Source organism: Oncorhynchus gorbuscha, linkage group LG03 (assembly GCF_021184085.1).
Source record: "Oncorhynchus gorbuscha isolate QuinsamMale2020 ecotype Even-year linkage group LG03, OgorEven_v1.0, whole genome shotgun sequence".
Lineage (NCBI taxonomy): Eukaryota > Metazoa > Chordata > Actinopteri > Salmoniformes > Salmonidae > Oncorhynchus > Oncorhynchus gorbuscha.
The window spans coordinates 12845792-12873738 of NC_060175.1; the positions used below are offsets into that span (position 1 = coordinate 12845792).

General features: G+C 43.8%; 1 protein-coding gene across 2 annotated transcripts; it reads right to left on the reverse strand.

Annotated features, from left to right (window-relative positions):
- LOC124025943 (serine/threonine-protein phosphatase 4 regulatory subunit 1-like) lies at positions 1-27677 on the reverse strand. 2 transcript variants are annotated; one of them, XM_046339209.1, is made up of 20 exons: positions 27550-27677; positions 23741-23785; positions 21568-21697; positions 20843-20949; positions 20511-20653; positions 20119-20265; positions 17885-17989; positions 17358-17423; positions 15670-15828; positions 15328-15452; positions 12251-12690; positions 10307-10608; positions 9737-9790; positions 8635-8820; positions 7935-8096; positions 6834-6934; positions 6032-6152; positions 4006-4140; positions 3544-3685; positions 1-2079 (listed from the first exon to the last, which is right to left on the reverse strand). In XM_046339209.1, exons 1-20 carry the CDS (start codon positions 27554-27556, stop codon positions 1934-1936), a joined length of 2823 nt encoding a protein of 940 aa, XP_046195165.1. In that variant the 5' UTR covers positions 27557-27677; the 3' UTR covers positions 1-1933. The 2 variants fall into 2 exon arrangements, with proteins under 2 accessions (XP_046195165.1, XP_046195164.1); XM_046339208.1 differs by having other exon boundaries at positions 9710-9790; positions 27550-27674.
- Between the last annotated feature and the right edge of the window lie 270 nt (positions 27678-27947).

A 27947-nucleotide genomic window follows, 5' to 3' on the forward strand; every position in this document is an offset into this window, starting at 1 on the left:
TTGATTTTTCTGATTTATATTATTAATTTAATTACAGAATGCTAAAAATAACATTACATAAAAAATATTTTAAAGAAATTATTGAATGTTACAAAGGTTGTGAAATGCAAAGTTCGGATATAAAATATTTGAACAATGGTACATATTTGAAAAGAAAAATACATTTCATAAAATGCATATATATATTAACAGTCCTACCATAAAGAAAAACAAGATGGGGAAAATTGCTGATAGATGTGATGCGTTAGGTAGTCTACAGCAGTGAACATTTCCATAAGATGGAAGACAGACTTGAGATGCACGCCCCACCACAATCAGTTTAGGATCTCAAGTCGTGTTTATTTATGGTCAAAAATGGGTTGCCATGTGAACAGGTGAGAAAAAAAGAGAAAGACTACAAAAGTGACAGCTCTCATTATATCCACATTCATGTCTCTACAGAAAACCCTAAAACTGGCCTTGGATCCCCTGGCTATACAGGTTAAGCTATACAATGAAAGTTATTTATTCTCCAACATACTCATTTCACTACTAATGAGATTTACTAGTCAGAGCATCTTGGAACACAAACCCAGGCCACACAACCATTCCTATACTGTACAATTGATTGTGGTCAGTGCAGTGGTCTGACTGAAAAGCCAAAATGGGATTAGAATCCACAATGTTGAAGTGGATTTACATTTTTAAATTAATTTAACTTTATTTAACTAGGCAAGTCAGTTAAGAACAAATTCTTATTTACAATGACGGACTACACGGTGGATAAGGGGGGAGTGCTTCACAGGTCTTTACCAAACTATCAATCTCTTTTTCTGCTTCTTCTTTCTACAGGTTTTACAACAAACTCTGTTACTATATCATAAGCCCTTGAGTCGTGAACACCCCAAATAAGCCCAAAACACAATTGAAGGGCTGCATCCAATATGGCACCCTGTTCCCTATACAGTGCACTTTTTTGACCATTGCCCGATGGGCCCTGGTCAAAAGTAGTAACACTATAAAGGGAATAGGCTGCCATTTGGGATGCAAAATTGACTGTCCCGCTGACACCCGAGGTCCCGCTGACACCCGAGGTCCCGCTGACACCCGAGGTCCCGCTGACACCCGAGGACCCGCTGACACCCGAGGACCCGCTGACACCCGAGGACCCGCTGACACCCGAGGTCCCGCTGACACCCGAGGTCCCGCTAACACCCGAGGTCCCGCTAACACCCGAGGTCCCGCTAACACCCGAGGTCCCGCTAACACCCGAGGTCCCGCTAACACCCGAGGTCCCGCTAACACCCGAGGTTTATTCAGGGGAGCGCAACGTTACAGAATGTACAGATGCATTGTATATAGATGAATCACAATTCTAGTGAGTCTGTCTATAACTTCTATTTCTATCTGTGACGTTCTAAAGCGCTGCCCCTGTGGCGAAACTGGCCTGAGTTATGTCCAATCAGAGGTATTTCATTGGTCTCTGGGAGACTTGGATCACATTATTGACATAGTAAACAGACAGAGGGAAGATGCCATGATTTCATTAACATATTTTGTGGTGCGGTTGTTCCTTCTCCTAAGCAGTAGTGGTTACGGAGGTCATTGAAGACAAGATGAAAAGAGAGAGAGAAACCGTGATGAAACCAGAGGACCTGAGAGAACCAGCTGGATGCAGATTGGTTGAGGTGACTCGATGACGGGACCCGAGCCGAGCCGCATGGTGGGTTGTTTTCCACCTGGAATCCGATGCCATTTTGCTGTGGCTATTTTAGCTTAGCGAGGTGCGGTTTTCAGATCGTGTGTGTGTGTGAGAGAGAGACAGAGACAGAGCACATGACTGATTCTATGCATGTTTATGTATCAGTGCCTTTATTTCCTGCAGGCGAGTGTTCTGGTCAGGTCTGATGCTGGTGATAGTTATTGGCTGTGTGTTGGAGCAGGCTGGAAGGTTCTAGATTAAAGCAGAAGTGTCCATAAGCACCATGTCGGGGTCCAGGCTGGCAAAGAAGCGTACGTCTCGGTCCTTGTCCGCCTGCAGGGTCATCACCGTCTCCTCCAGCTCTTCTAAGTAGGCACGGCCCGGCTCTTTGAAGTACGCTGCAAGTACAAGTCAAGTCACTATTTATTTAAAGTGCATTTTACATGGGTCACAACTATAGAAATATAATTACTAGAATGGGTGTCCCAATTCAAGTCAATGAGGCCCTAATGGGTGGACCGGTGGGCAGTACTTAACATAATTAAATATAAGAATGTAGGAAACTGGGGAAATATGGAGAACGATAGGGAACCATGAGGAATAGAGGGCAAAACATGAACAACAAAATGAAGGGAGAAAATAGTCCACAGAAGAGAGAGGGAAAACAATATTCTAAGTGGTATGCTCGTTTGGATATCAGAAACATACGGCACAACACATTTTGGGAGGATGAAAAACAACAACATGCAACGAGAGAGAAAATCTGTTGGAACTGGGAAAGACTCACAAACAGGAAGTCGCTCTGGATAAGAGCTAAATGATTAAAATGTAAATGTACCTGCAAGACCAGTCACCATTTATTATCATGTACTGTGCTTGACTTGCCTATTGCTATTGCTCTATTCAATATAATTAGTAGTAATGCTCTTCTTCTGCTATTTATTCATTTCATGTGTATTGCATCATACGTCTATTTATGTTTCTATTTAAGCAATAAGGCACGAGGAGGTGTGGTATATGGCCAATATACCACGGCTAAGGACTGTTCTTAAGCATAACGCAACGCGGAGTGACTGGATACAGACCTTAGCCGTGGTATATTGGCCATATATCACCACCCCCAGAGCTGCCTTATTGCTATTATAAACTGGTTACCATTGTAATTAGAGCAATAAAAATACATGTTGTCATATCCATGGTATATGGTCTGATTACAGTACCACGGTTCAGCCAATCAGTATTCAGGGTTCGAACCACCCAGGTTATAATCTGTTTAAGAACATTCCCATACACATTATGTCAATCAAGCCCTCTGTTTGAAACACTTTGGAGGTTGCCTCATATCACTAACATGAGATAGCTCACACCCCATTTTAACATGCTCCATGGCTTAGGACAAAAGGATGTTTTGGCTCAGCTCATTTGCTAAGAGGAAGAACTTTGCAGCTGTTTCTGATTAATAAACAAAGTCATGCTGGTGGGTGGTAACATTTAAATAAAACCCAGCCCTGAAAATAAATGTAGTCTGAAAAGAATTTGCACGTTATCTCATAGGAAAAGACATGGCATTGACACAGATTTCCACAAATGTCCCACCTTGGATTTCCCACTTCAAGGACAAATAATTGACACTTTCACCAAAATGATGACCTATTGAGGTAAATCATATACAACACCATGGGTAAGCTCTGACCATCTTTCATCTCGAAAAAGTGGATTTATGGTGTGGGCTTTTAAATGTGTGAGACATATTCCCTCTCGAAGACAAATTATGTTCTATTCCATTCTTGACTTCCTCAATAGCATAAAGCATCTCATGCATGAACCATATTCTTGGGTCGATAAGAGGACCCAGTCTTTACCTTTCTCCATGACACTCTGCCGCAGTGCTTTGGCCACCAGCACGCGGACGTTGGCCACGGGGTCTAACGACAGGCTGAGGAGACTGGGGAGGAGGTGTTGGGCAAACTGGTCCATGGGCATACAGTCCTCCTCCACGATGGCCTGGGGAACACAGTGGAGAGTGAGTGAATAGAAAAACAGATTTAGATAGAAAGATAGATGACAGATGGTAAGCAGGGTCGTTCGTGTTCATTAGGGAATGCAACAGAAAATGTTTCAAAAATCAGTTTCCCTTCTGTTTGGTGCCTAATGAACATGACCAAGCAGTCAGGCATACAATTCTCACTTCCACCTTCTTTCAGAATAGTTCTATGGCAAGCATGGCTGATGCAATTTCACACTAAACATTATTTTGAAGGCAGCAGCTATTGGGATTAGTGTTTGTAAGGATTTATTTTCAGAAATACTGTGTGTGTCCTGACCTGGCAGATGAAGGCAAAGGCCTGGCGGCCCACCCATTTTGGACAGTGGCAGAAGCGGACGATGAGCTCGTTGCTGAAGTTCAGGCCCAGCTCGTGGGCTCCACACGCATACATCTTCTGTAAGATCTCCACCACCTGGGACAGACAAGATGATATTTGATGACATTTCCACAATACGAGGTCTTAATAACAGTATAAAATTGTGTATGAGCCGTTTGAAGAAAATGCCTGGAATTTCAGCCTGTTCAGGAAGGATGGATCTTTTGGCCCCACATCATGACGTCACAATGTGATCTGATCATAATAAACCAATGACTGTTCATCTGGGTAATGGGGTTGGCTGGAGAACATCCTATCAGGGCTGTGTATGTAAATACAATACATGACCAAAAGTATGTGGACACCTGCTCGTCGAACATCTTATTCCAAAATCATCAGCATTTATATGGCGTTGGTCCCCCCCCTTTGCTGTCATAACAGCCTCCACTCTTCTGGGAAGGCTTTCCACTAGATGGTGGAACATTGTTGTGGATACTTCATTGTCATGATGAAACAGGAAAAGGCCCCCAAACTGTTGTCACAAAATCATCTAGACATTCCTTGAATGTTGTAGCATTAAGATTTCCCTTCACTGGAACTAAGGGGCCAAGCCCAAACCTTGAAAAACAGCCCCAGACCATTTTTTACAGTTGGTAATTACGCATTCGGGTACCTAGCATTCTGCTGGCATCCGTCAAACCCAGATTAATCAGTTAGATTGCCAGATGGTGAAGCGTGCTTCATCACTCCAGGGAACGCGTCTCCACTGTTCCAGAGTCCAATGGCGGCGAGCTTAACACCATTACATCCAACGCTTGACAGTTTGGAACTCATTAGTGAATGTTGCGACTGAGGACAGATTATTACACGCTACAACACTCGGCGGTCCTGTTCTGTGAGCTTGTGTGGCCCTACCACTTCGCGGCTGAGCCGGTGTTGCCACTAGACGTTTCCACTCCACATAACAGCATTTACAGTTGATCGGGACAAACTGACTTGTAGGAAATGTGGCATCCTATGACGGTGCCACGTTGAAAGTCACTGAGCCTTTCAGTAAGGCCATTCTACTGCCAATGTTTGTCTATGGAGATTGCATGGCTGTGTGCTCTATTTTACACCTGTCAGCGACAGGTGTGGCTGAAATATCCGAATCCACTCATTTGAAGTGGTGTCTACATACTTTTGTCTATATAGTGTATGTGGGATGCTGGGCTGAAGGGAGTTGTAGTTTTCATGAAGCAAATATCCAAACTAGTTCAGCGCATAAACGTGGTAATTAAATACAATGACCACAATCCATTGTGCCTGTTCTTCCTGGCTCGGACAGAGCCCGCACAACAGACTGCATGAGAGTAATGTACACAACATGACGAGAGGGATAGAGACAGTACGCGAAGTAGCTCTACCCGATTGATAGTTATAGGAGCTGGATATAAGCAGTCTAGAAAGTATGCCATGTCTTCTTTAAAGAACTAGTCAAATGGTTTCGTCAGACAGCTCTGCAGCATACTTAGGCAGCTACCAGCTAGCCACTAGCCTTGCTAAGTAGGATGACTAAAAGACTGTTGAGTATGGGAAGCACAGAGATACCGTTGGCTGGCTGCTATTGCCTGAGCAGAGATGAGATGATCAAATAAAAACTAATAAAAAAGTAATATACACAACTGAAATATTTTGTTATTTCATAGTCGTTTCCTGTTTTTCTATTGATGTTTACCTAATGTGGACCTGACACAGACAATGGAATATTTTCAGCCATTTGTGAGGCAAACCATGTTTGGGTGCTTCCCATTCTTTAAGAAAGGCAGGTCACTGATGAGATGACTCACTTCCACAGACATTTGTCACAATACAGACATGCGAACACAAGCAGACCTCATATCATTGAGGACAATATGAGTACTTGAGGCTGTCAAACAATAATAAAGAAAACATTGTTACATCATTTCACCCCCCAAACAAATTCAAGTGCAAATGGCATGCCTACCAGCTGGTAAGAGATCCACCGGACCTCTGACACTTTGTCTGAGCAGAGGGTCAGTGCTATTTGTCTGAGGTAGTTATACACATCATCGTGGCTGTACAACTCCATGATCAAGATCAGCTGCCTGTGGACACACACATGAAGACGTTCTGTTCAACACACACGGGCTCTTCAGGGGGGTCATCCTAAAAATAAACATTTTCTTTCTCTGATATCTTCACTCCCCAAAGAAGTCCAAAAATACTTATATATGCATTGGGAGAGCAGAGTAAATAAAACCAAGAGGGTGACTGCTTTTGTGACAGCATGGAGCGCCATGTTAACCTGAGTGACCTGTCATTCATTGTTGTGTTTGGCTTGATGGAGTAGACAAGAGTACAAACAGATACGGGGCCAGGACCTGAATCCACAAACTGTCTCAGAGTAGGAGTGCTGATCTAGCATCTGTCCATATAATCTTATTACGATCTAAAAGGCTAAACTGGTTCTAGTTCAGCACTCCTACGCCGAGATACTGAGGATACGGGCCCAATGTTAGTGATTTATTGTCATATGCCGTCCTGCTCAGGAGCATCATTCATTGGCTGATCCACCCTGCTGACCTGGATGAAACCCTGTGATCATTGGAAGGCCCATCCAAGTGGAATACTAAAATTGTGCATGACATCAGTCTGGTGGCAAGTGCGCCCTCTATTGGGAGAAATCTGGAGGCCTCGATCCTAGATGAATGAGAAAGACTAGCCCTGATCTAAATGAATGGGAGACTCACCCGGCCAGCTGGTATCTAAATGAATGGGAGACTCACTCAGCCAGCTGGTATCTGAACCTCCAGTTGCGGCTGTTGTCCGTCACCATGAACTCCTGAAGCTGGTACAGGTACTCTCTCCTGTTCTCTGCATGGAGCAGCTGCCACAAGACAAGACAGAAAGCTTTAACACCACAGCAACAGATCCAAGTTATGGGTCGTTCCACGAAAAGAGTGCCTTTTGTATTGCTTTGATATTTTTGGTAGAAATTGTGCACCGATATTGAATTTTAAAAGCCTGTTCAATTAAAGTGCCCCTTAATATAGACCAAATAGAGAATTCAATTAGTCAAAATGTTTACATAAATAAAGACTTACTAAAGTGCTAAAATGATGCATTTCTACATGTCGCTCTGTGCACCCTCTGACTTCTGGGAAGATTTGAATCCACATAACCCCAAGTTTAAACCACCATTGTAAAGCCCTGATTATTGTGTTGCTTTGACAAAGTCATTTGTGAAGATTACTAAGATGAAATCATCAACCCTGTTATGTACAACCCAGTTACTTTATTCGACACTTACTTGAGATGGGAAAATGAGTTTGTTATGACAGAATGCTAAAATTGGGTGAAACCAAAAGTTACGCATCTCAAAAGGCACCGAATTGGTGGAAACACCCTCATCATGTTTCCCCATCATTACAAAACCCCTGGACAACAAATTATAATTTATTAGTGACGCAAGGCACAAGTATCAAAAGAAGTGGAGACAAACGAAATAAGAGTAAAAGGAGTCAACCTGTAAACTAAACATGTTGTTATTGTGAAAGAGAGATTGGTTCTATGACAACCATATGAACTCAGTACACAGGTCAAGTCAGGCAGACATCCACATTTAAAATCCACTCTAGATTTACCATGTGATACGTATTATGGTAGCCTGAGTTCCAGTCTGTTTGTGCTCTCATGACAACACCTTATCAATGTTTGGCTCGACAATGAGCAATGGAGTTGGTAAGAAGAGCACAAACAGATCTGGGACCAGGCTAGTAAAAGAGCACAGCAGGTGGACCAAATGTTTGCATTTTAATGTGTAGCCTATGTAGATGGCCGATTTAGAATCGCTACACAGATGCTCGTTACACGTATGGTGGTCTCACCTTGAGGAAGTCATAGAGGTGTTTGAGCACCCCGATGCGCACCTCGTCCAGGTCCTTAAGGAAGCCGTTGAAGATGGGCACCAGGTCGGCCGCCGTCAGCTGGTCCCCCAGGATCAGGGCCAGATCGTGGATGGAGAATGCCAGCGTCCGGCGCACTTTCCACTGTAGGGGTAATGAGTACAGCAAGGAGGTTAGCTTGACTCGTCACGAAACAAAACGTTTCCATGTTAGAGAGAATTAGGAGGAGTTTTGTCAACATGACCTTTGTCAGGTCAGAGGTGGTAATTGAGAGTTTAGCCACTGCTACTTCAGCACACTCTCTCCTCTCCATCGCTGTCCCATCTAATTTGGCCAGAAATAAGCAAACATTTGAGGGAACTGAAGTTCCGTACAGCCTCCAAGTCAAAATGACAAGCTGTATTGCTTTTGGTTGCAAACTAACACGTCAATATTACGTCATGAGACCTGTGACCAAGCAGTCACTGGACTGGCCATTAGCATAGCAACGTGCATAAGATTTCTAACAGAAATGTAACGGTTGTTTTCTGACGTATCAATCTCCAGTGATGAGATGATGTCAATACATAGTGTGTTGTTCACTTTTCGTTCCAAACCAAGCTCTTATCATTGAAGAGCCCGACTTATCTCTGTCGTGTTCTTGGGCACACAACGGAAAACTTTTGAATCCAAAAGCACCCACCTGTACGTCGGTGGCGAGGGTCTCGTACGTGTCCTTTAGGCAGTGCCAGTTCTGTCGGCCCAGGGTGAGGGCCACGCCAGGTAGGCTGAACGCACAGTGCTTGGCGATCTCGGTGTCCACCGTCTGAGCCTGTGCCGGGTCCGTCATGGAAAGATACTGGTCCAGCAGCTGCTGGGGAATCACATTCTGGAGGAGGAGGAGGAGGGGGCAAGAGTGGTTCAAACCTGTTACTATCATATCCATGGCAGCAGCTCTCAGATGAAGGGAGAAGAGGAGCTGATTTCCCCAGACACGGACGAAAGCCCGATTCACATTCAACAGCTGAGACGAGAATGGACTGCTTTACGTGTTCGTGATCTGAATGGTGTAGTTTCAGAACGTCTCGTGTCGGATGCTGAAGATTCCAAAATTCCACACGTCAAATCTTAGCGAAAGACTAGATGTGTCCGTTTAGCCAATACGATAACAGTGCGCTAACCTTCCGTGTTTAGCCAACCAAGGTTTCAGCCAGATATCCATTTCTGTGGGGCTAGCTGAAGTTAGCTAGCCTGGCTTGCTAATATTTCGTTGTCAAGTCACAAAGTGAGCTAGCCAGTGGCTGCATGTATTTCATGAAACTTGTTTGCTAAATACCTTGCTACAAGTAGCTAGCAACTGTGTAGCAAAGTTTCAGCACTGTGCTCAACCTTTTGCATTTCAATTCCCCAGTCAGCTGTTTTACAACATAGAATTCCAATTCTATCTTGTTTTGTCTCGTCTTTCCTTTTGTTGGCTGCTGGATCTGTACCAGGCTTAAGCCCGTCCAGGACTCAAATGCACCATCAATGGAGATATGCATTCTAGACCAGGACTAGACCAGGACTAGACCAGGACTAGGCGGAATCTGGTTCTGGAACACTGGCCCTAGATCTTGTCAATCGCAATTCCTTGGACACTGGATCATTTTACTATTCTCAGACAAAACAAATTAAAGATGTACCTCAGACTTGACTGGAACATAAATGTCCCTCTATGTGCACAGCAAGGTTTATTAGAAATTCAGAAATTCAGTGTTTGACAGAACTGACTAACTGACCTGGACCTTGGACTTCTCCTCACACACCTGGTTGAAAGCAGAGTCCTCTTTCCCCTCCAGGCTCTCCATCAGCTCCGGATCCTGACCAACAACAGGAGTAGATACATAGACAAATATACCAGTCAGCTAGCACAGACAAATATACCAGTCAGCTAGCACAGACAAATATACCAGTCTGAGGTCCGGACAACAGGACCACCGATTTGACACACTTAACTCTATCTGAGAAGTAGTTGGTGAACCAGGCGAGGCAGTCATTAGAGAAACCAAGGCGGTTGAGTCTGCCAATAAGAATACGGTGATTGACAGAGTAGAAAGCCTTGGCCAGGTCAATGAAAACGGCTGCACAGTACTGTTTTTTAATCAATGGTAGTTATGATATCGTTTAGGACCTTGAGTGTGGCTGAGGTGCACCCGTGACCAGCTCGGAAACCGGATTGCATAGCGGAGAAGGTACGGTGGGATTCAAGATGGTCGATGATCTGTTTGTTCACTAGGCTTTTGTGTCAAAGTTCAATATAGTCTCATTAACAGTGTCAAAGTTCCATTTAGTCTCTCAGTGTCAAAAAGCAATTAATCAAAATAATTTTGACTCACCACGCTGCTGTGGTCCGAGTCCTCCCGTACTAGGACAGGCGAGTTGGAGGGTGACTCAAAAGGCTCTGGCTCCTTCTCAGTCTCAGCTTCTGCCTCTTTCTGTTCCTCTGTGGGTGCTGGGTCCTTGGCCTGCTGGGTTGGTGGCTCAGGTGTCTGTGTCTCCTCTGTGGTCACTCTGTTCTGGGAGGACTCCTCATCTGGTTCTCCACCCTCTGGTGTCTGGCTCTCTGACTCACCCTCCTCCTCAGACTGGCTCTCCAGCTGGGCAGCCTTTAGGGCGGCTGAGAGCACCTGTACTTGGGCTGGGAGACACATGCGGAAAGACACACACACAGTTGTAATGTGACATAAAAAAGGTACCGGAGCTCCAAGTCTAGGACCAAAAAGCCCCCAACAGCTTTTACCCCAAAGCCATAAGACTGCTGAACAATTAATAAAAATCGCCACCCAATTAATAAAAATGTTGTACACTGATGCTACTCGCTGTTTATTATCTCTGCATAGTCACTACACCCCCACCTACATGTACAAATGACCTCAACTAACCTGTACCACCGCACACTGACTCTGTACCAGTGCCCCCTGTATATAGCCTCCACACTGACTCTGTACCGGTGCCCCCTGTATATAGTCTCCACACTGACTCTGTACCGGTGCCCCCTGTATATATAGCCTCCACACTGACTCTGTACCGGTGCCCCCTGTATATATAGCCTCCACACCGACTCTGTACCGGTGCCCCCTGTATATATAGCCTCCACACTGACTGCTGTACCGGTGCCCCCTGTATATAGTCTCCACACTGACTCTGTACCGGTGCCCCCTGTATATAGTCTCCACACTGACTCTGTACCGGTGCCCCCTGTATATAGTCTCCACACTGACTCTGTACCGGTGCCCCCTGTATATAGTCTCCACACTGACTCTGTACCGGTGCCCCCTGTATGACTCTGTAGCCCCCTCCACACTGACTCTGTACCGGTGCCCCCTGTATATAGTCTCCACACTGACTCTGTACCGGTGCCCCCTGTATATAGTCTCCACACTGACTCTGTACCGGTGCCCCCTGTATATATAGCCTCCACACTGACTCTGTACCGGTGCCCCCTGTATATAGTCTCCACACTGACTCTGTACCGGTGCCCCCTGTATATAGTCTCCACACTGACTCTGTACCGGTGCCCCCTGTATATATAGCCTCCACACTGACTCTGTACCGGTGCCCCCTGTATATAGTCTCCACACTGACTCTGTACCGGTGCCCCCTGTATATAGTCTCCACACTGACTCTGTACCGGTGCCCCCTGTATATAGTCTCCACACTGACTCTGTACCGGTGCCCCCTGTATATAGCCTCCACACTGACTCTGTACCGGTGCCCCTGTATATATAGCCACACTGACTCTGTACCGGTGCCCCCTGTATATAGTCTCCACACTGACTCTGTACCGGTGCCCCCTGTATATAGTCTCCACACTGACTCTGTACCGGTGCCCCCTGTATATAGTCTCCACACTGACTCTGTACCGGTGCCCCCTGTATATAGCCTCCACACTGACTCTGTACCGGTGCCCCCTGTATATATAGCCTCGTTGTTTTTCTCATTGTGTACTTTTTCTTATTACTTTTTATTTTATTTTTTCTATTTGGTAAATATTATCTTAACTCTTCTTGAACTGCACTGTTGGTTATGGGCTTTCACAGTAAAGTCTACACTTGTTGTATATGGCACATGTGACAAATAAAGTTGGACTTGATTTGAATACACAGGTCACGCTCAAACTCCTAAATGTCCAGACTATTAAGTTCACTGTGTGTTAAATAATGTTGTGAAGGTTGGATGATATCCAGCGCATTGTGTCACCATAAAACACAACTTGTCCAAAACCAATTTCTTTACTTAATTGACAACCTTTGACGAGACATGTTTCCCTCAATCCTCACCTTGTACATCAGGGTCGTCCATGTGGGGCTGGAGGCAGTCCAACACCTTCTGGATCTGAGAGCAGGTGGCTGGATCCAGACTGGACACCACCACCTCCTCCTCCTTTTCTCCCTCTGTCCGAGTCCGAGGACCCTGGCCCTTCAGCATCTCCAGCTCCTGGCTGATATCCACTAACGGAGGCCTCCAGTAGAGGAAAGAGTTAAAATTCTGGTCTGTTTGTTCCGTCTCCTTGTTTTTATTATTTGTGGGAGGAAGGTTGTTGTTGTTGCACGCCTGGCCTTCGTGTTGGTTTTGGGGAGGAGTGTGTGTGGAGTCGCTGTCGCTGTTCCCCCTGGACATGGATTCCAGGGATGGGGTGGAGCGGCCATCTTGGTTAATGGGTGTGTGTGAGGGTCTCGCTGTGGGGCCGTTGGAGGACTCTATGCAGAGGGGGGAATTGCTGCAACAGAGAGCCAACAAATATCAGAGAGCCCCATTATCTCCCTCTAACTATATCAACATTATTTAAAAACAAATGCATTTGGAATAAATTATCACAACACAACTTTGTGACACAACACAACACACATTAATTCAAACCCATTTAACACTAGTGATTTTGACTGCTCATGAACTGTATTAATTTATTACTCCATTTTTTTTCTCATGCAGGCCTCTGTCCTCGACTTTTCCAAAATAAGTCTATATAACACACTGTCGTTGTTAGAATCTTAATATCAGGTACTGGAGTTTACAACCAGTTGATTGAGGTAATGTCATTCATTGAATGGTTTTCCCCCATTGCTCCGCTCCTCCCAACAGTAGGGCCTGCTCCTTTCTACCTCCTTCTCCCAACAGTAGGGCCTGCTCCTTTCCTCCCAACAGTAGGGCCTGCTCCACTCCTCCCAACAGTAGGGCCTGCTCCACTCCTCCCAACAGTAGGGCCTGCTCCACTCTTCCCAACAGTCCCAACAGTAGGGCCTGCTCCACTCTTCCCAACAGTAGGGCCTGCTCCACTCCTGCTCCACTCCCAACAGTAGGGCCTGCTCCACTCTTCCCAACAGTAGGGCCTGCTCCACTCTTCCCAACAGTAGGGCCTGCTCCACTCTTCCCAACAGTAGGTCCTGCTCCACTCTTCCCAACAGTAGGGCCTGCTCCACTCTTCCCAACAGTAGGGCCTGCTCCACTCTTCCCAACAGTAGGTCCTGCTCCACTCTTCCCAACAGTAGGTCCTGCTCCACTCTTCCCAACAGTAGGTCCTGCTCCACTCTTCCCAACAGTAGGTCCTGCTCCACTCTTCCCAACAGTAGGTCCTGCTCCACTCTTCCCAACAGTAGGCCCTGCTCCACTCTTCCCAACAGTAGGCCCTGCTCCACTCTTCCCAACAGTAGGCCCTGCTCCACTCTTCCCAACAGTAGGCCCTGCTCCACTCTTCCCAACAGTAGGCCCTGCTCCACTCTTCCCAACAGTAGGCCCTGCTCCACTCTTCCCAACAGTAGGCCCTGCTCCACTCTTCCAAACAGTAGGCCCTGCCCTCCCACTCTTCCCAACAGTAGGCCCTGCTCCACTCTTCCAAACAGTAGGCCCTGCTCCACTCCTCCAAACAGTAGGCCCTGCTCCACTCCTCCAAACAGTAGGCCCTGCTCCACTCCTCCAAACAGTAGGCCCTGCTCCACTCCTCCCAACAGTAGGTCCTGCTCCACTGCTCCCAACAGTAGGTCCTGCTCCACTCCTCCCAACATTTGAAAGTGCAGTGCCCAGCTGATAATCACCCAGATAATGAAACTGAATCTAAACTAATTTCACAAATAAAACAGATTAAATATGTTTTATTTATTTATTTATTTTATTTTACCTTTATTTTACTAGGCAAGTCAGTTAAGAACAAATTCTTATTTTCAATGACGGCCTAGGAACAGTGGGTTAACTGCCTGTTCAGGGGCAGAACGACAGATTTGTACCTTGTCAGCTCGGGGATTCGAACTTGCAACCTTTCAGTTACTAGTGCAATGCTCAAACCACTAGGCTACCCTGCCGCCCCAAAAATTAAGTGAAGTATGTTGGGAAGAAAGGGGGAGAATGGGTGAGTTGATGAGCGGTCTTATCAGTCTACTCTGGCCTACAGGGAATACAGGCTAGACAGCGAGAGTGTGCGTAAATGTACATGCTGAACTGCTTTCAATATCTGGAAAGATATCCACATGAGGCAGCAGGTGAGAGAGTGTGGGAGAATGTGGTGATGAGGCTTATGGAACCTTATACTGGCAAGGGGACGAATGTCACCATGGACAATTTCTTCACTTCACTGTCATTGGAAAATAAGTTGGCTTGTAAAGAAAACAATTCTGGTCGCACCATGAACAAAGTGAAACAGGAGCTATCTCCCTCTGTGCAAAATTCAGCACCTACACAGCCATGGTGGAGTACAACGGTGCTGAAAAATGTCAAGATGATGGGAACAAAAAGAGAACCGTAGACTGTTACGCACTACAACTAAACAAAGGTATGACAAAGTGTCAAGCAAGTGAAAGTTACCAAAATTGTGTCAACTGTTAGGACAAGGAATAATAGCTGCTAAAACTCTCAACCATTGTTATTCTACCTTCCAGAATGCATATAATGCCCTCCCCCGCTCTCCATTCAGCAAATCAGACCACGATTCCATCTTGCTCCTCCCCTCCTATTGGCAGAAACTCAAACAGGAAGCACCTGGGGTGAGGACTATTCAACGCTGGTCTGACCAATCGGAAATCACGCTTCAAGATTGTTTTGGTCACTGGGATATGTTCAGTGTAGCCTCAGAATATAATAGACACATACGGTGAATTAATAACAGCTAAATGAAATCCAACTGATGCCATTGCTTGAAGACGCACACAAGATGATATTAATTGACTGATGTCCTATCGACACTTACATTCATTATAACTATAATAAAAATCACAACACTCAAAACTCTAAATTCAAAAGTGAAAACAAGAAAAGGCTAATGGTTCATTTTCCTAGTATGGTACATTTCAAATAGGGTTTTTTTGGACCCAGAGTGGTGCGGTGACAATGTGTGTGTTTTGCTGTTGGTTTGTGTTTGTGTCCTAACCTGTCAGAGGGACACGTGGGGACCTCCAGCAGTGTGCCGTCCTCTTTGAAGTAGAGGCCCGTGCTGGAGGGGTTGGCAAAGGTGGAGATGAAGCGTCCCAAAGACTGGAAGGCAGCCTGGCGCACCTGGAGGGTCAAGAGAGCGTGTCGACCACGTCATTAAACACACATAATAATATATGCATCTCTATGATGTTCACCGTCAATCTATCATCACTGTTATTATTGTAATAGGTGGTCATTCATGCGGAAAAATATCTCATACAAACAACACCAGAATAGAATGATGTTTATACTGTGTGTGTGTGTGTGTGTGTGTGTGTGTGTGTGTACAGTCTCTTACCCAGCGAGACTGGTCACTGATGAGGCTACTGAAAAGGGGGGACAGTTTAGTGCGTCGCACCTCAGGGGAGGTGGAGTTGGAGACTATCATGAAGCAGTCGGCGCATGCCTTCCGGATGCCCCACAGGCTGTCAGAGCACAGGTCAAAGAACTTGGACATCTGGGCAGTGACAGAAGATAATCATTACAAGGGATGTATTCATTAGTGGAGATCGTTGCAAACTGTAGCAAAACATTTTCCAATGAAAAACTAGAATTTCTTATTAGACAAAGGTAGGTTGCACTTAAGGAAATCACAAATATCATGGATATATGGAGGATTAAATGTCCTGACCTAGTGAGATATACATGGTGGAGGCTCCATTAGGCTAGTCACATTGACTACTTTCTTATGTCATTCTCGCTGGCACCAAAAGTTTGAAAAGTGTTGATACGGGACAGAATGCAGTAGGACCATAAAATAATTGGCATATACATACAGTGCTTTGCAAATCATTTTGCACGCCCAATTTTTCAGTTTTTGATTTGTTAAAAAAGTTTGAAATATCCAATAAATGTTGTTCCACTTCATGATTGTGTCCCACTTGTTGTTGACTCTTCACAAAAAATACAGTTTTATATCTTTATGTTTGAAGCCTGAAATGTGGCAAAAGGTCACAAAGTTCAAGGGGGGCGAATACTTTCGCAAGGCACTGTATATCATCAAGGACAACAACCACCCGAGCCACTGCCTGTTCACCCCGCTATCATCCAGAAGGCGAGGTCAGTACAGGTGCATCAAAGCAGGGACCGAGAGACTGAAAAACAGCGTCTATCTCAAGGCCATCAGACTGTTAAACAGCCACCACTAACATTGAGTGGCTGCTGCCAACACACTGACTCAACTCCAGCCACTTTAATAATGGGAATTGATGGAAATTGATGCAAAATATATCACTAGCCACTTTAAACAATGCCACTTAATATGATGTTTACATACCCTACATTATTCATCTCATATGTATATACTGTACTCGATACCATCTACTGCATCTTGCCTATGCCGTTCTGTACCATCACTCATTCATATATTTTTGTGTACATATTCTTTATCCCTTTACACTTGTGTGTATAAGGTAGTAGTTTTGGAATTGTTAGGTTAGATTACTCGTTGGTTATTACTGCATTGTCGGAACTAGAAGCACAAGCATTTCGCTACACTCGCATTAACAGCTGCTAACCACGTGTATGCGACAAATGAATTTGATTTGATTACATTACTCTTACATAATGTCCACGTGGGCGAGGATTTTGGAAACTTGTGACAGAGTGTGCAAAGCTGTCATCAAGGCAAAAGGTGGTTTCTTAGAAGAATCTCAAATATATGTTGATTTGTTTAACACTTTTTGGTTACTACAGGATTCCACATGTTATTTCATAGTTTTGATGTCTTCACTATTATTCTACAATGTAGAAAATAGTAAAAGTAAAGAAAAACCCTTGAATGAGTAGGTGTGTCCAAACTTTTGACTGGTACTGTGCTTCTACACCTGCATTACTTTCTGTTTGGGGTTTTAGGCTGGGATTCTGTACAGCACTCTGACACCAGCTGATGTAAGAATGGCTTTATAAATACATTTGATTGATTGATTTATTGATACTGCATCTTTGAGTGTGATGATGAAATAAAGCAACATCCTAGTGACTCACCAGTAGTTTCTCTGTGGCATCCCGGCCCACAATGGAACAGAACTCTCCGAAATTGGCTGCACACACCTGAAGGAAAACAGTGTCAAAAACCTGTTAAAACTGGTTTGTTCATGCAGCTTTTTTGCTCACTCGTACGACTGGAGAAAAAAAAAAAAAAAAAAAACTTTATTCTAAAAAGTATTTACCCGTGTCGGCCTTATAGACTTAATACGGTTGGTTCTGAATAATAAGGGGCAACATTGGGACACACCAAGGCACATTACAGTCGTTACAAGCTCAGGAAAATCTCCAAAATAAATACCCCTCCCCAACTGGCACTAAGTTCCCAAGGGGATTACAATTCCAAACAGATAGTTTAGGCAGTCATACTGAATCATAAAACACACTGCATTCATTCAGTTTGTGAACATTTCAGAAGATTCAAGATGGGAAACACAATCCTTGAGCGACTACCATAAACAGTGAGTCATGTTTATTGTCAAAACTGCGCTCTAGTTGGATCCGGAGAACTGTGTGTTTGAGTTTACCTTGCGGACTTGGAAGAGCCTGGCGTCGCTGCACAGCTCACAGAAACGCTGCAACAGCTGCTCCACGGTCTCTTTGCTCAGCATGGTTACCAGCTTACACATGATCTACAGAGCAGGGAGAGAGGATCACAATCAATGGAATTCTAATGGAATCCACAGGGGCTCCAGAGTACAGATTTGGGATCAGCTTCCCCTCCCCCAATCTTAAAAAATGTTTGCTGGGGAAAATGCTAAACTGACCCAAGATCTGCGTCTAGGGGCACCCTTACACCTCCACATGGATCAGAGCACAAAGGAAGCACAGTGCTTGATTCTCAAACAGCACTGTTGGACTTGGTGGAGGATTCAGCTGGGCATTCCACACAGCCTTACCATTCCACAGATAACCGTATTAGAGAAGGCATCATCAAGGTTACAAAAATAAACAATTTTTATAAACACAGTACTGGTGATAGTGACCTTGCATTTATGCTGACTTGTCTACCCACTGCAAATTCCTCTGAAGCTGCATCTCATATTGACTTCAATATTGTGGCTAGGGTCCACTAACAACCATCCTCATTATTCCCATCCAGGGATCAGTCTTAGCCAATATCCTCATTCTTCCCATCCAGGGATCAGTCTTAGCCGATATCCTCATTCTTCCCATCCAGGGATCAGTCTTAGCCGAGATCATCTTTGTCTGACGTGTTTTTGGTAGAATGCCTCAGAACCACTACTCTTGCATCTGTGTCCTGTATGTCTTTGTGTTGTGCTTTCGGAAAGTATTCAGACCCCTTGCCTTTGTTCCCCACATTTTGTTACGTTACAGCTTTATTCTAAAAATGATTTTATTGTTTTTTTCCCTTATAAAATCAACACACAAGAGCAAAGCATTTTTTTTGCATATTTATTCAAAATAAAACCCATAAATATCACATTTACATAAGTATTCAGATCATTTACTCGGTACTTTGTTGAAGCACCTTTCAGAGTGATTACAGCCTCAAAGGCTTCTGGGGTATGACGCGACAAGCTTGGCACACCTGTATGTGAGTTTCTCCCATTGTTCTCTGCAGATCCTCTCAAGCTCTGTCAGGTTGGATGGGGAGCGTCGCTGCACCACTATTTTCAGGTCTCTCCAGAGATGTTTGATCGGGTTCAAATCAGGGTTCTGGCTGGGCCACTCAAAGACATTCAGAGACTTGTCCCAAAGCCACTCTTGCATTGTCTTGGCTGTGTGCTTAGGGTTGTTGTCCTGTTCGAAGGTGAACCTTCACCCCCAGTCTGAGGTCCTGGGTGCTCTGGAGCAGGTTTTCATCAAGGATCTCTCTGCACTTTGCTCCTTTCATCATTCCCTCGATTCTGACTAGTCTCCCAGTCCCTACCACTGAAAAACATCCCCACAGCATGATGCTGCCACCACCATGCTTCACCGTAGAGATGGTGCCAGGTTTCCTCCAGACATGCCGCTTGGCATTCAGGACAAAGAGTTGAATCTTGGTTTTGTTAGACCAGAGAATCTTGTTTCTCATGGTCTGAGGGTCCTTTAGGCAAACTCCAAGCGGGCTGGCATGTGCCTTTTACTGAGGAGTGGCTTCGGTCTGGCCACTCTACCGTAAAGGTCTGATTGTTGGAGTGCTGCAGAGATGGTTGTCCTTCTGGAAGTTTCTCCAATCTCCACAGAGGAACTCTGGAGCTCTGTCAGAGTGACCATCGGGTTCTTGGTCACCTCCCTGACCAAGGCCCTTCTTCCCCAAATGCTCAGTTTGGCCGGGTGGCCAGCTCTAGGAAGAGTCTTGGTAGTTCCAAACTTCTTCCAATGATAACAAATCATTTAACAATGATGGAGGCCATTTTGTTCCCGGGGACCTTCAATGCTGCAGGTATTTTTTGGTACCCTTCCCCAGATTTGTGCATCGATACTATCCTGTCTCGGAGCTCTACGGACAATTGTTTTGACCTCGTGGCTTGGTTTTTGCTCTGACATGCACTGTCAACTGTGGGACCTTATATAGACAATCAGTTTAATTTACCACATGTGGACTCACAGTTGTTGAAACATCTCAAAGATGATCAATAGCAAAGGGTCTGAATACTTATATAAATAAGGTATCTGTTTTCATTTTGTCATTATGGGTTATTGTGTGTAGATTGATGAGGCTTAAAAAAAAAAATCAATTTTAGAATAAGGCTGAAACGTAACTAAATGTGAGCTTTAATCATCAATAAACCCAAAGCCAAAGTCATATTACCGCGACGGCCTCTATCTTGTAGTCGTCGTCGCTGCTGGGCTCGGTGAGGTCCAGTAGAACAGGACACACCTTGGTCTCCATGTCGCCTTTGCAGATGAGGCCCTGCTCTAACAGCACCAACAGGGCCGCCTGACTGGTCTTCCTCACCTGGGGAAAAATACCCTCTCTGTAAGTACGGACGGCTTTACTTCAAAATATGCTATACAATATATAGTGTTTACTTAGCCTGGAAATGCACACTGATTGTGCGCTGCACGTGTTCTGTTCAGTTCACTATGGTAGCCTTTTTTCCTAGAATTTGTTTAATGTATTATGAGCTCGTTGAATTTCCAATTGCTTAAGATAATGTCACGGTTTTGTTGTGGTCTGTTGGGAATCCTGTGTGTTCCTACCTGGTTATTGGGGTCTGTGAGATAATGAACCACGATGGGCACCAGATATCTGGAGAAGGCTGCTGGGAAGTTGGGCTGGCTCTCGTGTAGGAACATTGCGATGTTGGGCACCTGCTCCATCAGCTCAGCGCGCACTGTGGGCTCTGAGGGCACACACAAAGAGGACACAGACACACACATAGGGAGATGGTCACAAACATGCGTACAAAAAAAGTTCTAACAAAACATTTTTATTTGGGGTTAATTGCATGTAAAAGTTAGTCAATTGACCCCAACGTCACAAACAATTGACAGATGTCAAATAATATGAGACAGATAAAAACAACATCTACCTCCATCTTCAGACATTCGGGCAACTGTCTCCATGACACTGATAAAGTCATTCTCATTGTCACTGAACTCTCGAAGCACATCAAGCAACCCACGTGCCACGATCTGCCTAGAAAGCAACACAAGCCCCAAGTTAGTGCCTGTGCCAAGATCTAGCCCAAGTAGCACAACACAGCGTTACCGGCCCGTAGCTGATGAGAAAATTACACACATGCACTTGGAAATCACCCCAATTACTCAACAAGCAGAGCATGAAAAATTCATTCCCATGAGTGGAGTTCAACTGGGGGCAATGGAGGTGTTTGGAGAGGTGATGTGCATGCTAACGTCTTTAAACCCACTGAGGGCATCAGGCTTTTATCGTTGATTGAGCAGAAAGCAAGAAGAGACCAAATCAGAAACACCAAGGTCAAACTATGCCCGTCATAACAATCGTGGCGCCTCATGAGTTCATGTCTTGAAGCACAGGGTGAAAAGACCTGGTAGTATGGAATGCCCAGCCTACACTCAGCCCATTCACTGATGCCAGACATCTGTTATATTACAGCCATGCCATGGCATGAGCTCAGGTTTGGTGAATTCACAAGAACCAGAACTTTTAAATCCAATGTGTACTGTGGTCATTACATTGCAAAAACAAATGGCAGTCATCATGAGCATCACATTACGTCTAAACTTTTGCTTCCCTGTGCCGTGTTTGCAAGTGCATCATCATTTCCGTTCCTACCTGTTGAAGACATTTTCGCTGAAAGCGTATTTCTCTAGTCTCCCCAGGGGGGTGAGATTGTCCTGCCCTGCATCCAGAAAAGCTGTGATCCGAATCCCGTCGCACTCTGATCCGTAGTCATCAAACCCAACTATCCGGGAAAGAAAATTTAAATTTAAATCACAACTTCACAAACATGTTTGATTCACGCTGAGGTGAGTGAGTGTGGAGACAACGTACGGTGCAGTCGGGAAAGTTACTTTTTCCACTTTTGTTACGTTTCAGTCTTATTCTAAAATTGATTCAATAAAATGTTTTTCTCATCAATCTACACACAATACCCCATAACGACAAAGCAAAAACAGGTTTTTAGATTTTTTTTTGCAAATGTATGAAATCTTATTTGCATATGTATTCAGACCCTTTGCAAGGAGACTGGAAATTAAGCTCAGGTACGTCCTGTTTTCATTGATCATCCTTGAGATGATTCTACAACTTAATTGGAGTCCACCTGTGGTAAATTCAATTGATTGGACATGATTTGGAAAGGTACACCCTGTCTATATAAAAGGTCCCACAGTTGATAGCGCATGTCAGAGCAAAAATTCTGCAACATTGAAGGTCCCCAAGAACACAGCAGCCTCCATCATACTTAAATGGAAGAGAACCACCAAGACTCTTCCTAGAGCTGGCCACCCGGCCAAACGGAGCAATCGGGGGAGAAGGGCCTTGGTCAGGAAGGTGACCAAGAACCCGATGGTCACTCTGACAGAGCTCCAGAGTTCCTCTGTGGAGATTGGAAAACCTTCCAGAAGGACAACCATCTCTGCAGCACTCCACCAATCATTCCTTTATGGTAGAGTGGCCAGACCAAAGCAACTCCTCAGTGAAAGGCACATGACAGCCCGCTTGGAGTTTGCCAAAAGGCAACCAATTGACTCTCAGACCATGAGAAACAAGTTCTCTGGTCTGATGAAACCTAGATTGAAGTATTTTGCCTGAATGCAAAGCGTCACGTCTGGAGGAAACCTGGCTCAGACTGGGGCGGAAGTTCACCTTCCAACAGGACAACGACCCTAATGACACAGCCAAGAAAACGCAGGAGTGCCTTCGGGACAAGTCTCTTAATGTCTTTGAGTGGTCCAGCCAGTACCCAGATTTGAAACCGATCAAAGATCTCTGGAGAGACCTGAAAATAGCTGTGCAGCAACGCTCCCCATCCAACCTGACAGAGCATGAGAGGATCTGCAGTGAAAAATGGGAGAAACCACCAAATACAGGTATGCCAAGCTTGTAGCATCATAACCAAGAAGAATCTCAGCTGTAATTGCTGTCAAATGTGCTTTAACAAAATATTGAGCAAATGATCTGAATACTTATGTAAATGTGATATTTCCAGGTAATTTTTTTATACATTTGCAAAGAAATCCTAAAAAACTGTTTTTGCTTCATCATTATGGGGTTTTGTGTGTTGATTGATGACATACATTTAATTTAAAAAACATTTTTTTAGAATAAGGCTGTAATGTAACATGTGGAAAAAGTCAAGGGGTCTGAATACTTTCCAAATGCACTGCAAGTAAGCACTTTCACCCAGACAAGGAACCACTGCTGTCAGATTAGGCTCAGTGTTAGAATTATAATGTTGATATAAGTGCGCTTTGGGTTAACCCTGGCGCAAGTAGTAAGACACCACATTTAACCTCAATATACATAGTAAGCAAAGTGAGAAAGTGACAGCTATTGCACTGCCTGTTTCAGTTACAAAATGAGTAGCCTATGACAAGAGGGATAGATGGATATTGGTAATAATAGCTTGCCTGACACAAAGTTAAGGGGTAGCCTAGCGGTAAAGAGTGTTGGGCGAGTAACCGAAAGGTCGCTGGTTTGAATCCCCGAGCTGACTAAGTAAAGAAAACTATGTTGATGTGCCCTTGAGCAAGGCACTTAACCGTAATTGTTCCTGTGGATAACAGCATCTGCTAAATGACTACAATGTCAATGTAAAATGCAACAGCCTTACATTTCATGTGGACCAAGACGGTCAACCAGAAACTACAGGCTTCCCTCACCACACTTTGGAAGGTGTCAGTAAAATCCTGCATTGTATGTGCCTCGGTAAATCTTATCTACATGAACTTCACAAGAATTCAACATGGCATTTGAAACATATTGGTGAGGGGGAAATACTCACAGTCATCCAAATCATCATGGCCATCTTCAAAATATAAAGACAGACCTGCAAAATGGAATGGCGATGAGGACAGATTTTTACAAACATAAAACCATTAATACCTTCAGCCAAATGCCAGCTATACGACGAGCTGGGGATTAGCAAATACATCAACTGTTGCTATGTTACGTAAGAGAGAAAAGGGGCAAGCTAGCAAAAAAATAGCAATCATTCAATCTTGTCTGTAACAGTTGACATAATGGGAAAATTCAGAGTACAACGCATTTCTCATCCTTGGATTGAGGTATGTTTTCCACACCGTATCGTGCACCAGCTCTGCATAGTCTTAATCCTTAAGAGTCTAAGTCAGAATAAATAGAAAAATAAAATAGATTAAAACAACAACCGTTGGTAAGTCATTTGTAATGTCACACTGAGTATGTTTTGAGATGATGGCCATACCAAGGATCATTTTGCTATTTGAAAAAATATATACAGTACCAGTCAAAAGTTTGGACACACCTATTGATTCAAGGGTTTTTCTTTATTTTTAACATTTTCTACATTGTAGAATAATAGTGAAGATGTTGTAGAATCACCGAGCAAACAAGGTACAAATCTGTCATTCTGTCCCTGAATAGGCAGTTAAACCACTGTTCCTAGGTCGTCATTGAAAATAAGAATTTGTTCTAGTTAAATAAAAGGTTAAAAAAATAAAAAAATAACAAACATCACAACTATGAAATATGTTTTTCAACAGGACAAAGACCCAACACATCTCCAGGCTGTGTAAGGGCTACATGACCAAGAAGGAGAGTGATGGAGTGCTGCATCAGATGACCTTGCCTCCATAATCACCCACCCTCAAACCAATTTGAGATGGTTTGGGATGAGTTGGACCACAGAGTGAAGGAAAAACAGCCAACAAGTGCTCAGCATGTGTAAGAACTCCTTCAAGACTGTTGGAAAAGCATTGGATTGCAATTGTTGGATTGCCAAGAGTGTGCAAAGCTGTCATCAAGGCAAAGGGTGGCTACTTGGAAGAAGGTTCTTGGAGTTTGCCAAAAGGCACCTAAAGGACTCTCAGCCCATGAGAAACAAGATTCTCTGGTCTAATGAAACCAAGATTGAACTCTTTAGCCAGAATGCCAAGCTTCACGTCTGGAGGAAACCTGGCACCATCTCTACGGTGAAGCATGGTGGTGGCAGCATCATGCAGTGGGGATGTTTTTCAGAGGCAGGGACTGGGAGACTAGTCAGTATCGAGGGAAAGATGAACAGATTAAAGTACAGAGAGATCCTTGATGAAAACCTGCTCCAGAGTGCTCCGGACTTCAGACTGGGGCGGACGTTTACCTTCCAACAGGACAACGACCCTAAGCACACAGCCAAGACAATGCAGGAGTGGCTTTGGGACAAGTCTCTGAATGCCTGAGTGGCCCAGCCAGAGCCCAGACTTGAACCCGATCGAACATCTCTAAAGAGACTTGAAAATATCTGTGCAGCAACGCTCCCCATTCAACCTGACAGAGCTAGAAAGGATCTGCAGAGAAGAATGGGATAAACAGATGTGCCACGCATGTAGCATCATACCCAAGAAGACTTGAGGCTGTAATCACTCCCAAAGCTGCTTCAACAAAGTACTGAGTAAAGGGTCTGAATATTTATGTACGTCATTATTTAAAAAAAATACATTTCTAAAACCCTGGTTTTGCTTTGTCATGGGTTGTTTGTAGATGAGGAAAAAAATCAAATGTAATCTATTTTAGAATAAGGCTGTAATGTAGGAAATGGGAGGGGAAAAGTCAAGGGGTCTGAATACTTTCCGAAAACACTGTACTTATATAATAAAAAAATAAAAAACTGGTACCCATCTACATCCAGACTGGTCTTGTGAGTGTCCTGGAGCTAAACAACCAATATGTATACTACCTTTCAAAAGTTTGGGGTCACTTAGAAATGTCATTGTTTTTTAAAGCATTTTTTACTTTTTTTTGTCCATTAAAATAACATCAAATTGATCAGAAATACAGTGTAGACATTGTTAATGTTCTAAATGACTATTGTAGCTGGAAACAGCAACAACAACCAAATTATGTAATATCTACAAGAGGCCCATTATCAGCAACCATCACTCCTGTTTTCCAATGGCATGTTGTGTTAGCTATCCCAAGTTTATCATTTTAAAGGGCTTAATTGATCATTAGAAAACCATTTAGCAATTATGTTAGCACAGCTGAAAACAGTTGTTCTGATTAAAGAAGCAATACAACTGTCTTTCTTTAGACTAGTTGAGTATCTGGAGCATCAGCAATTGTGAGTTCGATTACAGGCTCAAAATGGCCAGAAACAAATACCTTTGAGCTGAAAATCGTTAGTCTATTCTTGTTCTGGCCTGTGTGACATAGGATGTAAAATCTGAAAACAATTGAACCCTACGTCACAGCCACCGAGTTCCCTGCCATCCTTACATCGTAACTCAGCAGGAGAGACTGGTTTCATCACTGTAGCACATTCAGAGCTTGATTTATAGCCATTTGTCTAAAATAATTCAGATTTTAAACAAGATTAATATAAGATGAAAGGTGAGTTCCTAATGAGTTTAGGAAGCCAAACTATAGCTCTGTGAGATGTTCACAGTGATGGGGGCAGATGTTTTGAACAAGAGAGACCTTTAGAAAATATGCAAATTTTCTCTAACACTAAGCATACAAATATGTATTTTACAGTTAAGGTCAAATCTTAGTTAGTAATTTTATAATTTAATTAAACAATATTTAGAAAGCATAAGTAATTCCAAGCCGTATTCATACAGTTTTGTTGAATTGGAAATACAAAATATTTAATGGTTTCATAATTATTATATTTGTACTGTGTACTTGAGCTTGTATCCTCAAGCGACTACATGTCAGCAATTGTATAACTATAAATAATTACATTTGAGATTACTTTTAACTGTTTTTAATACAACCTCACATTTGTTTTGAGCCAACTTCGCTGTCAGACAGAGAGGGGCACCTGGATGACAGCTGGGAGGCAGCCAGGTTCCAAATCATATGCAAGGGGGTGATTAATCGGACCCCTCAATACACACAGGAATGCTGTCTGACCCTAGTACAGCTGTAAACAAGCGGTTCGGATCTGCTGGCTAGTGGGGCATTTAGCCTAATCCAGTGGTAACAAGTAAAACCAAGAGAACAGTGGCCAGCCAATGTTAATAAAACACAGAACTGGGAAATGTTCATCCAACTCAAAAAAAAAACCTTTCCAATAACAATTTAATGTATGCTGTTTCAGCCAATGAAAATAACTAACTAACATGAGCCACGGACCTAATTTGCGCTAGTATTGGAAAGGTATATACGGTTGCCAAATCACAAGGTAGCTTGCTTGCTGCATACCATTGTTTTAAGATGGATTTGGAATGCCAAGATATCGATGTAAAGGCTAGCAAGCTAGCTAGCAAGATACAGTAGTTTAGGCATGAAAGCAAGTCGACCTGACATTTAACTAACATTACATTTTAAATTGACCTAACACACAATACATTATAGCTACAACCCATACCTAGAAACATGTGCAGTGTTTGTGTTGTCAACAGGCAGATATAAACACTAGAACTGGCTAGCTAAGATATCCCTTTCGCTTGAAAACACAGCTTGCTGCCCATGTAACGATAGCTAGCTATCCTTATTGCTTGAAAACACACAATAAATCTAGAAACTGTGTCAATGTAGGCTACTTTTCACAAGACACCCTAAACAGTATTTGGACAAAAACGATTTCGTTAAAGTTTCGAATAAACGTTATTATCATAGCTAGCCACATACCTGCCATCTTGATGATATGCTCGGTGATCGATTGTTTGGTCTGTCACCATAGAGAATGATATAGAGGCCTCTGGTGGCCAGGAGACTCTCGTAGCAGGGGCAATGCCAGTGAGGGCTTCCACCATTTTAACAAATACAGTATAGCTGCAGTCCAAACAACATTTATTTTTATTTTTGATCTCCTCTGCCCTCACACTACCCACTTTGATTGCCATCTTTAAGTGAAGGTCCACTTCACTAACGTTATCCCCTCACCCTCGTTTTAGCTCATGGCAGCGAGTGAAGAACTTTGATCACTTGTGGGGTTGATATGACCCACAATTCAATGCAAATTGTAGTCACGAGTCATACTCTGGAGGCCACACAGTGTGGAAATGAATCGACACGGCTGCATTTTA

Excerpts from the sequence above, each read along its gene's own strand:
- LOC124025943 (XM_046339208.1), bottom strand. Across the intron at positions 17,424-17,884 it reads GGCTCTTCCAAGTCCGCAAG|GTGTGTGCAGCCAATTTCGG; the intron begins GTAAACTCAAAC and ends GTTTTCCTTCAG. Across the intron at positions 4,141-6,031 it reads GGTGGATCTCTTACCAGCTG|GTGGTGGAGATCTTACAGAA; the intron begins GTAGGCATGCCA and ends TGTCTGTCCCAG.